The sequence below is a fragment of the Ursus maritimus genome, unplaced genomic scaffold (assembly GCF_017311325.1).
Source record: "Ursus maritimus isolate PB19 unplaced genomic scaffold, ASM1731132v1 scaffold_9, whole genome shotgun sequence".
In the NCBI taxonomy this organism is placed as follows: Eukaryota; Metazoa; Chordata; class Mammalia; order Carnivora; family Ursidae; genus Ursus; species Ursus maritimus.
In genome coordinates, this window is record NW_024427107.1 from 61,368,162 (window position 1) to 61,388,347 (window position 20,186).

At 41.3% G+C, this 20,186-nt stretch overlaps 1 protein-coding gene across 3 annotated transcripts in view; it reads left to right on the forward strand.

The window, feature by feature from the left end:
- DEPTOR (DEP domain containing MTOR interacting protein) overlaps window positions 1–20,186 on the forward strand; it is a 136,262-nt gene that overhangs the window by 50,670 nt on the left and 65,406 nt on the right. For all 3 annotated transcript variants that reach the window (XM_040625796.1, XM_040625797.1, XM_040625795.1), the window contains exon 4: window positions 19,500–19,678. In XM_040625796.1, the coding sequence (XP_040481730.1) occupies window positions 19,500–19,678 (179 nt within the window). The remainder of the gene's footprint in view (window positions 1–19,499; window positions 19,679–20,186) is intronic.

Genomic DNA, 20,186 nt, shown 5'->3' on the forward strand with positions numbered 1-20,186 from the left:
CTGGTTAAGGGGTAAAACCTGGCCCGTTCAGGGTGTCCCACCATGAGGAAGGTTATGGGAGAGCTGGTGACAGGAGTCCTCCGCACAGTGAGTGACAGGGGTGTGGTTTTCAGAGTCACACAGCCCTGCTCTCCAATCGCAGCCTTCCAACTGGCTTGCTCCGCGACCTTGAGTCAGCCGCTGAACCTCACTGATCTATAGTCATAAATGGAGGGAAGGCCGATCTCCCTTGGAAAGGCTGTTGGGAGGATTTGATAGTCTGCACATTGCTAAGCGCAGCACGTGCCCAGAGTGAGCACCCAAGAAATGTTAGCTGCTGCTCGTAGAGTAGTAAATCATAATATAAATAAATGATCCCTGTTATTATTTAGCCCAGCACAGAAGCTGAGAGCCCAGGAGCAGGCTGCCTGACTCTGACTCCTGGCGCTGTGCCTCCCTGGCAAGTGGCTTTGCCTCTCTGTGCCTGCAGTTGCCCTCCTGGTAGATGGACATATTGATGGTATTGACCCTTCAGACTTCTTGTGGGGCTTAAGTGTGCTAACAGGATGTATAAGGCCCACCTCAGAGCATGAGTGGGTCCTGTTGCTCGTTTCCTGTTGCTACCTGGAGGGGAGCGTGAGAAGGAGGGTGTGTGCCCCTGGATCCGTGCCCGGACTTCGTCATTTTGAGCCATTCATCTGAGCACATTCAAGGCACAATGCACTTTCATCAACAAGCTTTCATCAAACCCTCATGATGGCCTGGAGGTGCCTAGAATAAGGCACGCCATCTCTCTGGGAGGGGCTGACCATTTCTCACTTAATTTTGCCTGGATCCAAATACCACAGACACACAGCGCATGAACATAACTCACATTCTCCCAAACGGTACAATTTTTGCTTTTCAAGTGAGACCTGCGGGAGCAGGATACATATCCGTAACCTAGAAGAACAACGTTGAATTTGTGTTCGCTGCCGTCCTGTGGTCAAAGATATTTCAGGTGCATATTCCAAACTATAAAATTTGATTCTCATTCAGCAGTTAGCAAAATAGATCTCTTTAAACCAAGTGGAACTCAGGATTATCGAGTGCTCTATATACTGATAAACAGAGGTAGCTCTTAAAGAGAAAATGAGTTGGAGGTACAATTTGGACTTTCCTTACTAAAGCTAATAGTTGAAATGCACATTTTAAACTAGCCTTGATTTCATCGTGAGACCTGGAGGAGACTTCTCAGTTCTAATTTAACCTCAGTCTTAACATGGAGGTAGCTCTCTTCTAGGTCTGGTTCATACAGACATTGGTTTAGTTTTTCACCTAAAGGGCCTTTGGTTTTCTCAGCAGCAAGAGTTTCTCTCTCCAGCCACTCATAGTCTATTTAGTTTGCTTAGCAGTGAATGTGAGCCTGGTTGAAGCATTGCTTTAAACGGCCTCTATGCCATTAGATCTCCCTTGCGTTCCCACTGCTTCCTTTATATTCTCTCCTCCATTGCGCTGAAGGGAAATATAAGGGAGAAACTATATCCAAAGGGGAAAAGCCCTTTTGTGTGTTTTTATCTTATCAGAGGTTTCTCTACCATGTGCCCTTGGGATCTTTTTCCTGTTCCCTCCCAGTGCCTGGCACAATAAATATTTGTTGAATGAACAAAGGCCTCTGCGTGCTGTGATTGCTGTGAGCTGCTGAGCCTGTTCCATGAAAGAGCTACAGAGAACTTGCTTTTAATGGCAAACAACAGTAGCCAGAGATTTACCTTGTCTTGCCTCCTTAGAGTTTACAAAGCATCGTATGCGTTAACATGTTTGAGCCCCTGTACAACTCTGGGGGTTAAACCCTGTAGGCACAATCAATCCCACTGTAGAGATGGGGAACATGAGCTAGAGAGAGGTTTAATGACTGATACAACTCTAAAGCATGGAGCTGGAGAAAAAAAAAAAAAAGTCTCCAAGCTTTTAACTCTATCTTGTTCCGTTTCTGGGATAGAAGTGCTTTTCAAACTGACATACTGAATTCTATGAACTGATTCAAATTTTGTGTTCAAAATATGTTTTAATTATTTTGCAAACTTTCATAAAAATGCTTTCTAATAGGCTAGGTACAGAACTGTCACAGTTTACTTGTGCTGCGCAGTTTAACAGTGATTCATAGAATCTTGGAATAAACGTTTCCTGTTCTTCTTGTTTTATTTGAAGAGTATCCTAGGATTGCATTGTAAGTGGGTTAAAAGTTGTTCCTTTTTGCAATGGCTTGTCTGAGTGGCAAGGGATGATTTCGATGCTGTGTAACTGACATCAAGAACTGTTAAGAATCTTGAGATTTTACCCTACTTGCAAGCTGACAAGTTTGCCTGCCCCCGTTTCCTGGGTGCTGGCAGAAGACAGGAGACCCCTGGGTCAGAGACAAAGGACAGTTTGTTACTCTCAGCAATAGTAATAACCAGAGTATCATCATTTTCTGGAACTGGTTCCCCAAGCCTTAGTTCCCATAGAATAGCACAATGGAGGCCAGATGTCACCTGCCAGGGTTGGGTTACGGAAGAGGATCCCAAGCTTGAGGAACCTGAGTTTTTTGTAATATTCATTAAGCAAGCTTCTCTTTAGCACGGAGCGAGACATTATCTTTCTTATATGGGACAGTAAGCCAATCTGCCCTTTTGCTTCAGAAGCAGACACTGTAACCTTCCAAGTCTGTTCACTATACAAACATTCTTGAAAAGATAGTTTAGAACATAAGCTGTCAGTGCTTCTACTTGCAAAATATTAAGAGATGTGCGAGATCCATGGAGAATTCTCTCCTGGCAACTAAAACAAAATGCACAAATTAATTGGATTTTGTAGCTGATTATTGAGGGAGCAGCAAATATCCTCACCGGTCCTCTTCTGTATTTTGTGTGTTTGTCAAAACTACCTTACAGGTTTCACTGTTTAACTTTTATAAGTAAATGTTGTATTATAAGCATGAAATTTTTAAAAAATGGGGTTTTCTGTGAAATTTTATTTGAAAAAAGAGATTCATTGTTTCAAAAGTTTTAAAATGGTGCTATTTTAAAGGGCCTTCATCTCTTCTCACAGGGTGTTTAACAACAATTTTAGAACAAAACTGTAAGTGGTTTCATTATGTGTGCAGCTCTATGCAGAGTCATGGGAAACTTCTGCCCTAGAACGGCTTCCTTGTTGGGTGCTCCTAACCGTCTCTCCTCTGTTTCTTTTCTTTTTAAAGAGTTTCTTTTAGCAGGTCAGGCAAAATTGTGTGTTTCACCTGATGGGTTATCAAAATGTTTAATAATTTGTCAGGGAGAGACCATGTAAAGCAAAATCACTGTTTTATCATTTTCAATGTCAACAAAAATTTTATATTGCAGTTATTTTCAAATAATTTCTTTATCTAAACACCACCTTACACATTCTAAGTGTAGTTTAAAATATGGAAGAGAATGTGTGTGCACGTTGAAATCAACCAGACCTGGTTCACCTAATTTTGTTGGTTTTCTTTTTTTTTTTTTTTTAAGATTTTATTTATTTATTTGACAGAGAGAGACAGCCAGCGAGAGAGGGAACACAAGCAGGGGGAGTGGGAGAGGAAGAAGTAGGCTCCCAGCGGAGGAGCCTGATGTGGGGCTCCATCCCAGAACGCCAGGATCACTCCCTGAGCCGAAGGCGACTGAGCCACCCAGGCGCCCCTGGTTTTCTTATTTTTAAGAGCTGCAGCTTCAGCCTACCAAGGAAGGGCCAACTAGGAGCCAACCTCATGGCTCGTTTGGTCCAGGTAGCTGAGCTCAGGCCTGTTCTCTGCGAATAGAACTAGCCAGTGTGTGCACATTTGGTTATGCCCAGACACTGGGAGGTAGGGGTGGTAAAATGCATCTGGGAACCCAGAGCTGTTGGAAACCCAAAAAGTGGTGGTGCAGCCACTTCACATCATCAGGGTGGTGACCACCAAAACAAACAAAGAAACGAACAAACAAATAATATATCACAGTGTTGGTGAGGATGTGGAGAAACTGGAACTCTTGTATATTGCTGCTGGGAATGCTGTAGGTAGTGTGAAAAATGGTATGGGGGGGGTCCTCAAAAAAATAAACATATAATTACCATATGATCCAGTGATTCCACTTCTGGATATGTACCCAAAGGAATTGAAATCAGGGATTTAAACAGGTATTTGTACACCCATATTCATAGCAGCATTATTTACAATAAACAAAAGGTCAAAGTAGCAATGTCCATTGATGGATGAATGGATAAACAAAATGTGGTATTTACATACAATAGAATATTATTTAGCTTTAAAAAGGAAGAACATTCTGACATGTGCAATAACACGGATGACAGCATTATGCTAGTTAAGTATCATCAGTCACAAATGGACAAATGTATGATTCCACCTATGTGAGGTCCCTAGAGGACTCAACTTCATAAAGACAAGAAGTAGGTTGCCAGAGACTAGCTAAAATGGTAAAAATTTATGTTTATTGACCACAGTTAAAAATAGATATAATAAATTAAAATTTTAAAAATCACTAGGAAATAAAAAAGGCGAGTGAGAGGTGGGCAGGAAGCAGTCAGGGTTATCTTAGAGTACCAGCAAGCATGAGAAAGACAAAGCAAGCTGATATCCATACTGTTAGGGCCAGGTGTTGATCAGAGGAATTGAAGAGACAGTGAAGTAAGCCTGTAGATGTTGATGAGAATGATGAAAGCAGCAAACATAGGGCATTACTGATGCCTAGTGTATGCTAAGATCTCCACATGTGTTGTCTCATTAAAGCCTCCTTCTAAACTAATGAGATAAATACTGTTAGTCTCCCTTTGGCAAATAAGGAGATCCAGGCTAGAGAGGTGAACTAAGTTGCTTGGCTTCACAGCCAGAAAGCATGAGGACCATTTCCAACCCTGGTTTCCAGCTCCAGAGCCTATGATCTTAACTGCTTTTTAGTTTGCACGTTCTGTAGTTTCTGTAGCTTTGAGCCAAGGTGGTAGCAGGAACGAAGACCACTAAATGATAGTAAACCATATGCAGCTTAACAGATTTTTAAATGGATGTGAAGAAAGTCTTTGGGTCTGGTTTGGGAAATCGTATTCTCTTTACTGGTTCCTTGGCAATGCCATCCCCCTGTAATGTATGGCAGTAATAGGCAAGCTTTGGTAACGTGCAGAACAGCAGCAGGCCAGCTGTGCTTGCGAGAAGCCATCAGCCCTAGCTTATCATCTACAGATTTCTAGCTCTTGGTGTTATTTAGAAATAATTTAAAGGTGGACGCATTGCTGCATTAACGGTGAATTCACTAGATTCACTGATGGTGGAGGTTGGCCGAGCTGGTTATTTCTGTGATGTTTCCCTGATCCCATGTAATTGCAGGGCTGTGGACCAAGACTCTGTAACCGTCACTTTGCCAATCAATCTCTGTTGCTACTTTTCAACTTGGTAAAATGAAAAAGCCATTTAAGATTTCTGGAGTTGGGGAAGCATGTGTCAGAGTTCTTTGTCTGCCTCTTATTGAAACATTCAACCCTTCTGTCCGTTTTTTTGTCTATAAATTTGGAAGAATATGTATATTTCACAGATTTGTTGTGAGGACTGAGGTAAAGCTCAGCAGAGCCTCACCGAATGCAGAATGTGTTATATTTCTAACACGTAAGGAAAAATGCATATAGGCAAAAGTATCCTTGTGTTACCCAGATTGCATAAAAAACCATGTGCCTTTCTACACTAGATTTATATATTCATCCTAGTGAGCCTTCCAGCCTGGACGCGGGACATTTCTGTTCTCCAGATCATCCATTCTCTGTTCCCAGCCCTCTGTGTGCCCCAGGAGGCTGACCTACATGGACTGAGGTCATCACCAGGCTCCATGGCCATTGCCTTGGTCCCTGGGAGGCATAAGAAGGAAGTGAGTGGGAGGGAGGACAGTGAGGTCAGGATATTATTTCTCTGTTGCCTCCCTGCTATTGAAGGCCTCAGCTCCTGTCAGGCAGCCCTCTCCTTCCCCGCATCTCTTTTAGGCTTTGGAAACTTCCCTCCCCTCCAGAATCCTCAGGCCTAGAGCTGTTAAAGATCACTGTATTCTGCTAGTCTGGGAGTTTTACTTTGTCTTTGCCTTTAACCCTGCTCGTAGAGTTCTTTATTATGAACTACCTTTTAGTAGCTCATTTGCACATCCACGTAGTTTCCTGCGGGGACCCCGATTGATAAAGCCAGTGAGACCCACCCGGGCACTGAAATGCGTTATCATGTAGCCCCTTGAGTGGACAGGCAAGCAGAATTGCCCACACTCCGTCTGTAGAAAATTCACTTGTTCTTTCTCTTGGCTCTGAGCATGTGCCCGTGCGTTATGTGATGGTTGGAATTGGCTCAGGGTTCTCTCAGTCACCACCGTTGTGCAAGTATGGAGTGTGGATGGGTTGAAGTGGATTATTTTGCCTTCCTTTCTGCTCCTGTTTCACCCTGGGTTCTAGCCCAACATCTACAGGAGCCATCTCTCCAGTGTGACTGGGTCTCATTCTCTCTAGCTGGACCAGAAGCCCTTTGAGGTCATGGACCTTGGTCATTCTTATTTAGGGAAGAAGTGAATGGTCGGCCCCTTTCTCTTTTTCCTAACCCTGTGGCATGTTCAAATGTGAGTAAAACCAGTAGTACATATTTGATCATCTAAGATCACTCTATTTGGATTTACTCATTGTAGGGTCTTAGTGTAGACATTCAAAGAAAAAGGATAGTAAACATAGCCATCATTTACTGAGCACTTCCTGCTCTAGGCAACCGCCCCCCAAGTATTTTTCACACATTATTTCACATAATTCTTCCTACACCTCTAAAAGGGAGAGATTTTCACCATTAATTTACAGGTCGGGCAAGTGAATTTGAGATGGACCAAGGAACATGCTTTAAACCTTGAGTTCCTAAGGGGCGCCTGGGTGGTGCAGTTATTAAGCGTCTGCCTGTGGCTCAGGGTGTGATCCTGGTGCTCTGGGATTGAGCCCCACATCAGGCTCCTCCGCTGGGAGCCTGCTTCTTCCTCTCCCACTCCCCCTGCTTGTGTTCCCTCTTTCGCTGGCTGTCTCTCTCTGTCAAATAAATAAATAAAATCTTTTAAAAAAAATAAAATAAATCTCCAGTTCCTAAAGAGTGATCCTGCAAAAGTTGCTCATAGCGCTCTTCACTTTCCTGCAACTGGCATTAAAAATTAAAAATTAAAAATTTAAATTTGAGTGAGCCTGTAGAAATTAAATATCACCTCTAAAATGGTTTGAATGCAATGACCCTCGCTTACATCTGGAAGAGATCAAGAACTCAGAGTCCCTTTTAGAGGAAATAGATTATTTGTTTTTAAATGCCGAAGTTCTAGAGTGAATGGATCAAGGGGGATGGGCATGATGAGGCTGTGCCAGAGGGTCTGCTGCAAAGGGGAAAAAGAACACACACAGAGTAGAAGAGGGGGCTGGACCTTCTGAGAGCAGAGGCACATTTTGGAGCAAAGTAGAAGTGGATGTTTTAGGAGTGATACCAGGGGAAGGCGTGGCTGGGAGTTTTTAAGGAAGGAGAGTATTCTTACATTAGAGGCTTTGTATGGAAGCTGGGGGGGTGGGAGGAGGTGGCTTTGTCTTTCAATGTCAAGATGAATCCAAGAGGTATAGTTGCTATGTTGTTTATCTTGCCTTATTTGCTAAATGAAAACATCCCTACTTAATGACAGTCTCTTCACACAGAGCTGGGGAGTATAAGCAAAGACACTGTTCCACCAAATGAAAAAAAAGCACCAAATTGACTGAAAGCACTTATTAATTTCAAAGCCTCTAGCAAAAGAGTCTTTCAGACCAGAATGAAAGGCAATCCAGATTTTTAACTTTATCAAATTTAAATTTGTATTTAAAGTTTAACTACAAATTTCAATTTATTGAACTATTATATACATAAAGTACACATATCCTAAGTGCACAGCTCAATACATTTTCACAAACTTTATACCCTTATGAAACCACCATCACCCAAATAGTATTTTTTTTAAATTGTCCTCTGTAGTCGACCATAATTTAATATTCTAAACAAAATTGACTTTAGCGTCAGTGTTAGCATTCATTAGAATGTAAAATATCTTTTAAACTAATTAAACTTCTTTAGCTTTTACGTGTTTCATCAGTCACCTGAACGCCACCCCCTCTCCCCGGATGCCTGGAATTGGTTCTTCTGGTTAGTTTGAACTGTTGTACAGCCTGAGGAGGATTGACAAGTGCTGACAAGGGTCTACTCTCAGGGGTGCGTGTACCTGTGTGTATCATTTGTTCGCTGCTACTTTGTGCCAGGTGATATTCTAGACGCTTTTCTAGATTAGCTATAATTTTTACAACCCCATCGAGGTAAGCATTATTATTTTTATCACCTACAAGAAGAAATTCAGGATCATAGAGCCCAATCAGATCTTGGAAATCACAATACAGAGATTCAAACCCAGGTCTGCTTCTCATTGCCCCTCTCTCTGGAACTGTTTGTGCTAATAGGCAAGAGCAGAGAAGGTAATCAACCAGATCATTCCTAGATTCCTTGCTTCCCTTTCATTATCTGGATACTTCTGAATCTGTTATGGCATTTATCTGTCTTGCTCATAGATTTTTAATGTTTGCTTTCCCACTGAATTGTAAGCTGTTTAAGGTCAAGGGCCATGTCTTTTCATTTCTGCATCTCCTGGGACATAGAAGATGCTCAAGAAATATTTATTGAATTAATGACTAAGTTTTTTAACAGCTTTACTGAGATGTAATTCACATACTATCTAATTGACCCATTAAAGTATACAATTTAATGGTTTTTAGTATATTCACAGATATGTGCAATCATTACTACAATTGTAGAACATTTTTATCACCTCAAAAAGAAACTCCTTTAACTCTTATCTGTCACTTCCCCATCCTTTCATCTATCCCTAAGCAACCACTAATTTACTTTCTGTCCCTATAGCTTTTTCTATTTTGAACATCTCATATGAATGGAATGATACAATACATAGTCCTTGTGACTGGCTTCTTTCATTTATTATGTATTCAATTTTCACCCATTTGTAGCTTATATCAGTACTTCATTCCTTTTTACAGCCAAATACTATCCCATTGTATGGATAGATAACATTTTCAGGTTCATCAGTGGGTGGGTATTTGGGTTGTTATACTTTTTGTCAATAACGAATCGTGCTGCTATGAACAGTTGTGCAAGTTTTTCTGTGGACATACGTTTTCATTTCTCCTGGACATATAGCGAGGAGTAGAATGGCTGGATTGTGTAGTGGTTTGAGGAACTGAGAGATTATTTTCTGAAGTGGCTGCACCATTTTACATTCCCACCAACAGCATATGAGGCATCCAGTTTCCCCACATCCTTGCAAACAACTTGTTATTATCTGATTTTTTGATTCTAGCCAACTAGGGGATGTAAAGTAATAGCTCTTTGTGGTTTTGATTTGCAGTTCCTGATGACCAATGATGCCTACCATCTTTCTATGTGCTTATTGACCATTTGTAATCTTCTTGGCCTATTGAGATCATTAGTCCACTTTGAAATTGGGTTATTTGTCTTTTTATTATTGAGCTTTCAGTGTTCTTTATGTATTCTGGATGCAAATGCATTGTCAGATATATGTTTTGCAAATATTTTCTCCCATTCTGTGAGTTGTCTTTTCACATTCTTGCTGGTGTCTTTGAAGTGTAAGAGTTGTAAATGTTGATGCAGTCCAATTTATTTATTTTTGTCTTTTGTTACTGGTGCTTTTGGTGTCCTATCTAAGAATCCTTTGCCCAATCCAAAGTCTTGAAAATTTACCCTTATGTTTTCTTGTAAAAATTCTTTGGTTTTAGCTCTTACGCTTAGGTCTTTAATATATTTTGAGTAATTTTTTTGTATAGGGTGTGAGGTAAGGGTCCAACTTCAATTTTTTTTTTTTTTTTTTTGCATGTGGCTCTCTAATCATCTCCGCACAATTTTTTTTTTTAAGATTTTATTTATTTGACAGAGATAGAGACAGCCAGCGAGAGGGAACACAAGCAGGGGGAGTGGGAGAGGAAGAAGCAGGCTCATAGCGGAGGAGCCTGATGTGGGGCTTGATCCCATAACGCCGGGATCACGCCCTGAGCCGAAGGCAGACGCTTAACCGCTGTGCCACCCAGGCGCCCCCATCTCTGCACAATTTGATGTAAAAAACAATTCTGTTTCCCTTCCTCTTTCACACCAGTTCCACAAAAGAGCAGTACAAAGTGGCCCTCCTGCCACCTATCCCACGAGCCTGCACAAAAGTAGTACCTACATGTCATTGTGTTCAGTTTTTTTAATCACTTTCTTACCTTTTTAGAGGATATTTATTTTCCCTAGTTGGTATTGTCCTCAATTTGTCTTCATGGTTTCATCTTACCTCTCCTAAGCTTCTTTCTTTACCCCTTTTCTTTCTTTGTTTTTGGTCTCAAATGCTTCTATTTTCTGATAATTATGGAAACATTCAACATAAATAATAACCATTCCTTTAAGAGGAGACTTTATAATATATTTTAGAACCCAGCTTCCCTGGACAGCTGTTGGAAAAGGTTACAAAAGGTTGGACTTGTTTTGAAGACATTGTAAAAATGCTCGGCTTGTCCTCTTCTTGTGTAATTTTACAATTATGAAACTAATAGCTGAATGTGGCCTTTTAGGGCAGCTGTGGCCTTGCAGTTGCCCTCGGCTTCTGTCTAAAGCTGATTCAAGTTCTGAAAATGTTTACTACAACAACACTAAAAACCACGGGCAATGTGAAAATTACAGCTTAGGTTCCAAAATATCAGTCTCTTCAGAGCATAAAACCAGCACTAAAAACTTCAGTTCTTCTTCTAGCAGATTTAAAATAACAAGCACGGAGGAAGGGATCTCACCCTTCAAAGACAAATCACCCTATTACTGTTGCTTGTGATAATTTTAGTTTTTCCTTGGTTGATTAACAAGTATTTGTTGAGTTTAATGTATACGCCTTCCCTAGGCTCAGTTTTTTTTTTTTTTTTTTAAGAAATAAATACATTTAAGGCATGGTGTTCTATCTTTCAGAAGCTTCTAGCTTAGTTGGAGTTCATTAAAAATTGAAAGGATAGATAAGCCATGGCACTGATTTTAAGTTAAAAACAGAAAGAGAGCTGTCTGGACTGCACTTTAGTTGGAATACAGAATAATCATTCTTTTTGAATGCACATGGAACGTTCTCCAGAATAGACCATATACTGGGTCACAAAACAGTCTCAACCGATACCGAAAGACTGAAATTATTCCCTGCATATTCTCAGACCACAACGCTTTGAAATTGGAACTCAGTCACAAGGAAAAGTTCGGAAGAAACTCAAACACTTGGAGACTAAGAACCATCCTGCTCAAGAATGATTGGATAAACCAGGAAATCAAAAATCAATTTAAACAATTTATGGAGACCAACGAGAATGAAAGCACAACGGTCCAAAAAGGCCTCACCCACGCACGAGAAGGCAGGTGATCAAGATTAGAGCAGAGATCAATGAATTAGAAACCAGGAGCACAGTAGAGCAGATCAACAGAACTAGAAGCTGATTCTTTGAAAAAATAAATAGGATCGATAAGCCACTGGCCAGACTTATTCAAAAAAAATAGAGAAAGGACCCAAATTAATAAAATTATGAATGAAAGGGGAGAGGTCACAACCAACACCAATGAAATAGGAAGGATCATTAGCAACTTTTATCAACAGCTTTATGCCAATAAATTAAACAACCTGGAAGAAATGGATGCCTTCCTGGAAACCTATAAACTACCAAGACTGAAACAGGAAGAAAGTGATTATTTAAACAGACCGATTAATTATGAAGAGATTGAAGCAGTGATCAAAAACCTCCCCAAAAACAAGAATCCAGGGCCTGACGGATTCCCCGGGGAATTCTACCAAACATTCAAAGAAGAAATAATACCTATTCTCCTGAAGCTGTTTCAAAAAATAGAAACAGAGGGATAGTTTCAAAGAGGAGTTAGTACTTAATCCAGCCCTTTAAAGTAGAGGCCCACTGCGTCATTTCGCACCTAGTGCAAATGAGAACCAGGTAACTTTTTGCCCTTCTCCTCAGCTAGTACGGTCATTTCCACACAGGACTGCTCATGAGGAATTAGGGCTGGACTTTAGCCCTCCTTTTTACCTGAAGCCAGGTTTCCTTGTACAGTGAACAACCTGAATCACTGTACAGTGAGCCCCCCACCCCCTTTTGAAGAATAGTTTGGATTTCTTCAAGAAAGAAAGGAGAGGAGATGTGAGGGAACAGCATGAGTAAGGAATGAAGATGAAAATGAGGATGTTCAATTCAGTGTATAGTATGAAGACAAAAACAGGAGTGAAAGCAGGTAAAAGATATTTGTTGGCAAAGAATGTAAAATGCTGTTTTTCCTTTCTTTCCTTCAACCTTTCCAGTATGTATTATTTTTACTCATAAATATTAACGGAATAGTTTTCTGCTTACTAGTTCCAAGTCTAATTATGAAAATTATGTCAGTTTATCTGTATAATATCTGTTCTATAGATAATAGCATAGTACTTAAAAATACCAATGCTCATGTAAGCATTTCTACCTAATTAATACCTTCTTTCTAATCACAGAAGTCAATGTTATACATTCAAACTGTATTTTGGGAGCATACATGTAAATATATAATTTATGCATTGGGAGGTACTTTTTTGTCAGGAACAAGTCATCCAGTTAAATATGAACTTAACCTTGGGGCATCTGGGTGGCTCAGTTGGTTGAGCATCCGACTCTTGATCTCGGCTCAGGTCATGATCTCAGGGTTGTGAGATCGAGCCCCGCATGGGGCTCTCCACTGAGCTTGAGCCTGCTTAAGATTCTCTCCCTCTCCCTCTGTCCCTCCCCCCGCCCCCTTCCCCTGTGCATGTGTGCATGCATGCTCTCTCTCTCTCTCTAAAACAACAAGAAAAAAGCAAGAAAACAAAACTTAACCTTAATATAACTTCTTTATTGATAACATTTTCCCCCAGTTACAAAAACAGTACATTCTCTCTGGGGAATAATTTGAGTAATAGAGTATTCCATTAAGAAGAAAAGAAAAATCATTCACAAACTACCCCCAGGAGTAAGAAACTCTTCTTATATTTGGGTGAATGAATTCTTAATTTTTAATGGTCATCGTGTATATAAAATCATGTATTTTGCCTTTCAAAATAATTTATCATTATGTTAACACAGGGCTTTTTAAAAAGCTATCCTTCTAAATCCTGAAGCACCTTTTGGGCCACATAGCCGATGGGTCATTGTGACTCTCCCCAGCTTGTGCCCTTGAGTACCATTTACCTATGTTCTCATGTTATATAGGGCCTTCTCAACTATTTTGAATTTTTTTTTTCAGTGCACAAGGAGATTGCTATCAGCTTATTTCTATTTCTGTACTGGCCCCTAAATGTAGCAGTTCCTTCTATTGTAATGCTGCCTTCCCCCTGGGTTAAAGTGAGTCTGGGAAATCTGACTCAGATATATATCCAGGAAAGCTTGAAATCAACTCACATTCACAATCAAAATCTGTTACGTACATGCTTGCAGGAGCCAAGGATTGTTAATGCCAGCGCCATATTTGGCATGTGGCTTTATGTCATGATTATAGGCCAGAACAGGACAATTTTGACTAAAAATGAATTCATTCTATAAAATATAAGCGTTTCTGAGCATTGTATACACTTCTGATTACTAATTAAAATAGAGTTGTTATTCTTGTCTGGAGAAGCACACACAGAATCTTAATTCATTTTGCCACAAAAGGTTTTGATTTGATCAAATAATGGCTCCCTCTAGAAAACTTTTATCATCATCATCATCGTCATCATCATCATGGCTAAAATATATTCAGTGTTTCTGGGGGCAGCTGGCACTGTGAGTGAAGCTTTTCATGCATTATCCCACTCACACTGCAGAGCTCCCCAAAGAGTCACCCTTATAACCCCCAGTGTACATTTAGGGAAGCAGGGTCATGCAGTTAACACATATGCAGAGTTAGGATTTAAAGCTGGTTTTGTCTTGAATCTCATGCTTTTAGAAACTACCCCTATACTTCAAGTAAAGTAAAAAATATTAAATAAATGTGGAAGGGAAAACACACAACTATAAATGAGCTATAACTATGGAAATTGCCTTTCAGTTGATTAATATAAAATAAATCAGCATGGTACCTACTCTCCAAGATGGTTCCAAATATTCCCACCTCTTCCTACACATGCATGTTGCCCTTTCCACGAACAGGTGGTGCATGTATCCCCTCCCGTTGAGTCTGGCCTGAGTCTGATGGCTTTAATAAATACAATTCAGAGCAATTGACATTCTGTGACTTCAGAGCCTAGCAATTAAGAAGGCCTGGCTGGGTGGATTGGTTTTTGATGAGTGCTAAGATAATTCAACGGGGCTTGAATAATCTTTCAGCAAATGTGACGGAACAACTGGATAGCCGCGTGCAAAAGAATGAAGGTGGGCCCCAGCCCCATGCCTTACAGAAATGTTAGCTCAAAATGGATTATGGAACTAGATGTAAGGACTAAAACTATAAAACTCTTAGAAGATTTAGGAGCAAATATATTTTCCTGCGCTGGGGCTAGGCAGTGGTTTCTTAGCTGTGACACCAAACGCACAGGGGACAAAAAGAGGAAAATGGAGAATTTGGACCACTTCAAAATTTAAAACTTTTGGGTTACAAACAGTATCGTGAAGAAAATGAATGACAACCCACAGAATGGGAGAAAATATTGGTAAATCATATGTCTGATAATGGACTTGCATCCTGCATACATAAAAGGCATTTAAAATTCAAAAATAAAAAGACAAGTAACCTAACTTTAAAAATGAACAAAGGACCTGAATAGACATTCTTCCAAAGAATATATACAAATGGACAATAATCACATAAAAATATGCTTAATATTATTCATCATCAGGGAAATGCAAATCAAAACCACGGTGAGATGCCACTTCACACCTGCTAGGCTGGTGCTAAGAAAAACAAATGGATGGTAGCGACTGCTGACGAAGACATGGAGAAATTGGAATATTCACACTCTGCTGGTGGGAACGAAAATGGTGCAGCCACTATGAAAACAGTCCGGCACTTTCCCAGAAGGTTAAACAGAGTTACCATGTGATCTAGCAATTCTACTCTTAGAAGCATACGAAAACATTTGTCTACACAAAAATTGTATATGAATATTCATAGCAGCATTATTCATAATAACCAAAAATGGAAACAACCCAAATATCCATCAGCTGATGAATGGATAAGATGCAGTCTATCCATACAATGGAATATGATTTGGCCATTCTAACTATGGAAGGAAGAGAATACTAACACATGCTCCAGCATGGATGAACTCTGAAAACAGTATACTAAATGAAAGAAACCAGTCACAAAGGGCCACATATTATATGATCCTATTTATATGAACTGTCTAGAGCAGGCAAATTTGTAGCTGCAGAACATAGATTTGTGTTGCCTAGGGATGGGGCAGTGGGGCAGTGGGGAGTGATTGTAATGGCGTTTCCTTTTGGGGTGGTGGAAATGTTCTAACATGGATTATAGTGATGGTTGTGCACTCTGTGTATAGATACTGTTGAATCATACATGTTTAATGGGTTAATTGTATGGTAAGTAGATTAGGTTTCAATAAAACCATAAACAAGTTCTGGTAACATCCGCCTCCTCCCTCTTGAGCCCTGCATCTCAACATCCAGCCTGCCTCACTGGGCAGAGAGGCTATGTTTACTCAGGAGCACAGCAGCACCAGACACCTGGTCCTAGCCACCGTCTGCCTACAAATTCATGAGGGCCCCTTAGCAAGAGTGATAGAGAAACTGCCCAGTGGAGTCCCAGACAACCCACAGAATACTTAGATGTAATGAAATGATGGTTGTTTAAAAGCCACCAACTTTGAGGATAGCTTGCTACCCAGCAAAACATAATTAGAACAAGTACTAAGTGTTGCCTTAACACTATGGCCACATATTAGGACCAAAATCAAATCCCGCGGAAGTCGTTATCTTAAGAACCTGTATAGGGACATTATTTGATTTTGAGAAGAAATGAAATGAGGAAGAGCTAAGGCTGGAGGGGCAGGTTTTAAATGGCCAGTTGAATCAGTGCAGGCAGGCCTGCCAACTGGTCTCTTTCCTAACGCTCACATTGGCGAGAGCGGCTAACCAGCCACTCGTCCAGAGGCCACCAGCGACTTAGCAGGAGCTCTAGAGGTCTGGCAGGTCATGTTTCTGGTTACAAGAAGTAACACAAGTAAACCCTATCCACTTGTCCTCCCTACACCCAAAAGGAAAATCGCTGAGCTAGAAGGGACAGAGTGTTCTAAAGAGAGCCGAAAGCCAGGTGGGTCCATCTGTGTCTTAAAAGGAGAGTATCAATAGGACAGGAATTCTAGATTCCCAATCCTGTGCCCAGCCATGACTTTCTTATAATAGGACTCTGAAGACTCTGCTGGGAAGACTGGAGGGAGTGCAGAAGAGTTTCCCTTGTCGTTTCATAGCTGTTGGGCACAAATCCATCCTGCCCTGGGATAGACGCCATGAGTTATTCAGTAGTGTAACACTTTGTATATTCCTCGTCTTTTGTACTGTGAAGCTGTTTCATTCACACTCATATGTGATTTTCGCAATCATGGGTGAAAATAGCATTATACTCTTGAGAAAAAGGAGGCTGAAACAAAGAAAAGTGGCTTGTTTTATATCTTACAGAGAAGTGATCTATTCCAAATAAACTTAAGTCTTCAAATTCCTAGCCCAGTGTCCTTTCCACAGCAGAACTGGGCTCTCAGTCTGGAAGCACTGAAAATGCACATCCTGTGAATGGACATTCAGGTATGGAGGCTCAATTACTCCAAATGAAATGATTTATAAATAAGTATAATGTGCTTCTTTGTATAACCTTGAGCAAGTTTCCTATCTGCAACATTGAATGCTACCATTCAATTTTTTCTCATATGGATGAGAATTACATTTTGGAAATTCAGATATAAATATTGACATATAACGTTGTGGTAGAGAGTGACATTTTTCTCATGTGGATGAAGAGGGGCTTGGATTACAGTGATCTCTAAGGTTTTTTCCTGCTCTAGAATGAAATGGTACAACTTGGGGTGCATATTATTGTTAGTTTGAAAAAGAAATGAGGGTTTTTAAAGGAAAGAAACTTTCATGAAGAAGACAGGAACTTTTCAGGAATCGTTTTAAAAGAGGAAGATGACACAATGATTTTGGCATTTTATGGAGTTCCATTTTCCACTGAACAAAGTTTTGTGGGCAAACATGGGCCCTACCCTATTGGAGCTTATGATTGAGTAGAGGAGGTAGTCTTTAATCTGATAATTGTAGACTGTACAGGGAGCAATGAGATGGCCTAATGGAGATCTGAGGATAGTTGAGATAACAAAGGATAAGGAGTCAAGTAGGTTTAAGGAGTAGAAGAGTAGAAAGGTGGGGGAGACCATTCAGATGCAGGAATGACCTATTCAGAGGCAGATGTGGCAGATGATGTATGATATACTTAAAGAGCTGTAAGAAGACCATCTCTGATGCACAACGAGGTCAGAGGTGAAAAAGGTCCTAAAGGGGTAAAGGGAAAGATCATGCATGCATTAGAGGCCATATAAAGGATTTTGATCCTTAGCCTAAAAGCAATCAGAAATTCCCGAAGTGTATTTTCAACAGGAGTAGGACATTATCAGGTTTGAGTTTCAAAAAGATGAATTTAATTGCTGTGTCTGGACTTCGATGCTTGAGGTTGGGTTGAGAATGAGAGTGGGTACATCGTAAAGTCTAATGAAGGAACCGTTGTAAGTGGGTTAAAGGTGTTGGTACTGTGGACTAAGATAGTGGCAGCATTGGAGATGGGAAGGCCTAGACATACATGAGTATGTCATATATGAGTATGATTGGGACATCAAATTCACAATTCGTATGACTGCCTGGTTGGGGGGATGAGGAACATGGAGGCATAGAGAATGCTGCCTTGTTTTCTGGCGGGATGATGGGAGCACTCACTGGCACAGGTCCAGATTTGGGGGAACAACCTGAGTTCAGTTCTGGGTTTGTTGATTTCGAGGTGTCTCTGAGATGTCTGTATGGATACAAAGGTCCAGAGTTGGGAATATGAGTCTGATCCAGGGACATAAATTTGGGGCTTTTGGGGGCATGGATGGCAGTTGAAGCCAGGGAGGTGAGAGAACTTCCCTGAGAGACTAAGCAATGAGAAAAGAGGTATCTGGGAAACCGAATCTCAAGAGATTCCAGCCTTTAAGGTCCAGGGAGATGAGGAGGAGCCAACACAAATGTAACTGAGAAAGAGGTAGAAACAGAGGGACAGGAGGGTGCCCAGGACAGGGTAGTGCCCCTCTGGATGAGGGAAATGGTCAGTAGCCTCTAGTGCTATTAACATCCACCAGAATGGGGATCTACAAATGCCCATCATTTATGGATGCAAAGAGACTACTGCAGCCCCAGTGGGAGTTTCTTTGGAGATGTGAAGACAGAAGCGAGGGCAGTTGGAGAACGCTGGAGAAGGAGGTGTGAGAAACAAGCTCTGTGGGACAGGGTGTTGTGAAGGAGTGGCTCATGTCAGTCCAGGCTGCTGTTACAAATGCCACAGGCTGGGTGGCTTCAACAACAAACTCTCATTTCTCACAGCTGGGAGACAGGAAAGTCCAAGATCAAGGTGCCACACAGATCGGGTATCTAGTGAGAGCCCTCGCCTTGGTTTGCACTCTTCTCCTTATATCCTCATCAAGAAAGAAGGGGGAGGCAAGATCCCTGTCTCTTCTTGCAAGGGCTGTAATCCCATCATAGGCGCTCCACCCTCATGAAATAATCACCTCCCAAAGGTCTCAGCTCCCAATACCATCCCAGCGGGCATTAGCATTTCAATATACCGATTTTGCAGGGACACATGCGTTCAATCCATAGCAGTCCTCTTGTTAGCCCAGTGGTTTGGGAAACTGAGTAACTCCTTTAGGAAAGAAACACTGACCTTTTTAGATAGGTGGCGTGGGGTTGGTCGATAAATTGCTCTTTTCAAGGTGGCTAAACTGAATGCAGTCTGCTAAGGTGGGTTTTGGATTACATTTCCAGGGTTTGGGTTTTTTGTGGGTTTTTTTGGTTTTTTTCTTTTCTCCTCTTCTCTCTCTCTCTTTTTTTCTTTTTTTAAGTAATCTGTACACCAGCGTGGGGCTTGAATTTACAGCCCCGAGATCGAGAGTTACATGCTCTATCGACTGAGCCAGCCAGGCACCCCACCCGTTTTTTTTTTTTTTCTTCCTTAATTACCAGGAGAAAATGCATCTTGTTCACTCCTGAAGCAGGTCCTTCTGTTAGAAATTACATTTGTAACAGCACATGACAGCCACATCTGTCTAACAACTTTGCTGTGATACTTTGCAGAAACCAAGGATGTAGGATTTCAAAGGAGCTATTTTCCCTCTGTGTAGGTTTATTTTTCTTCCCTTCCTTCCTCCCAGGCTGATGAGCCCTGAAAACACACTGCTGCAACCCAGGGAAGAGGAAGGGGTCAAGTATGAGCGCACCTTCATGGCGTCTGAGTTCCTGGACTGGCTGGTCCAGGAAGGCGAGGCCACCTCGCGGAAAGAGGCAGAGCAGCTTTGCCACCGGCTTATGGAGCATGGCATCATACAGCACGGTGAGTGTGTGGTCCGCCTCTGCCGAGGTAACAAACAGCCCCAAAATCTTGTGGCGTATGACAACAAGCATTTCTTTCTCACTCATGAATGAGCCTGGAGGTCACTCGTGCCTCTGCATGGGCTTGGGCTCAGCTTGGCCTGTTTCCAGACTGTACTCAGGCTTGGCTAAAGGAACATCTACTCTCTGGGATATATTGTTTTTATAGATGGGGGCAGAAGCTAATGAGGGCAGGGGCACCTGGGTGGCTCAGTCGGTTAAGCGTCTGGCTTTGGCTCGGGTCATGATCCCAGGGTCCTGGGATCAAGTCCCACATCAGGCTCCCTGCTCAGCAGGGAATCTGCTTCTCCCTCTGCCTCTCTCTCTCTCTCAAATAAATAAATAAAATCTTTAAAAAAAAAAAAAAAGAAGCTAATGAGGGCAGGCGGATCCTTACAGTGTCTCCAGAAACTTCTGTTCAGATGTGATTTAACATCCTTAACACCTGTATCCAATTGGCTACAACAAGT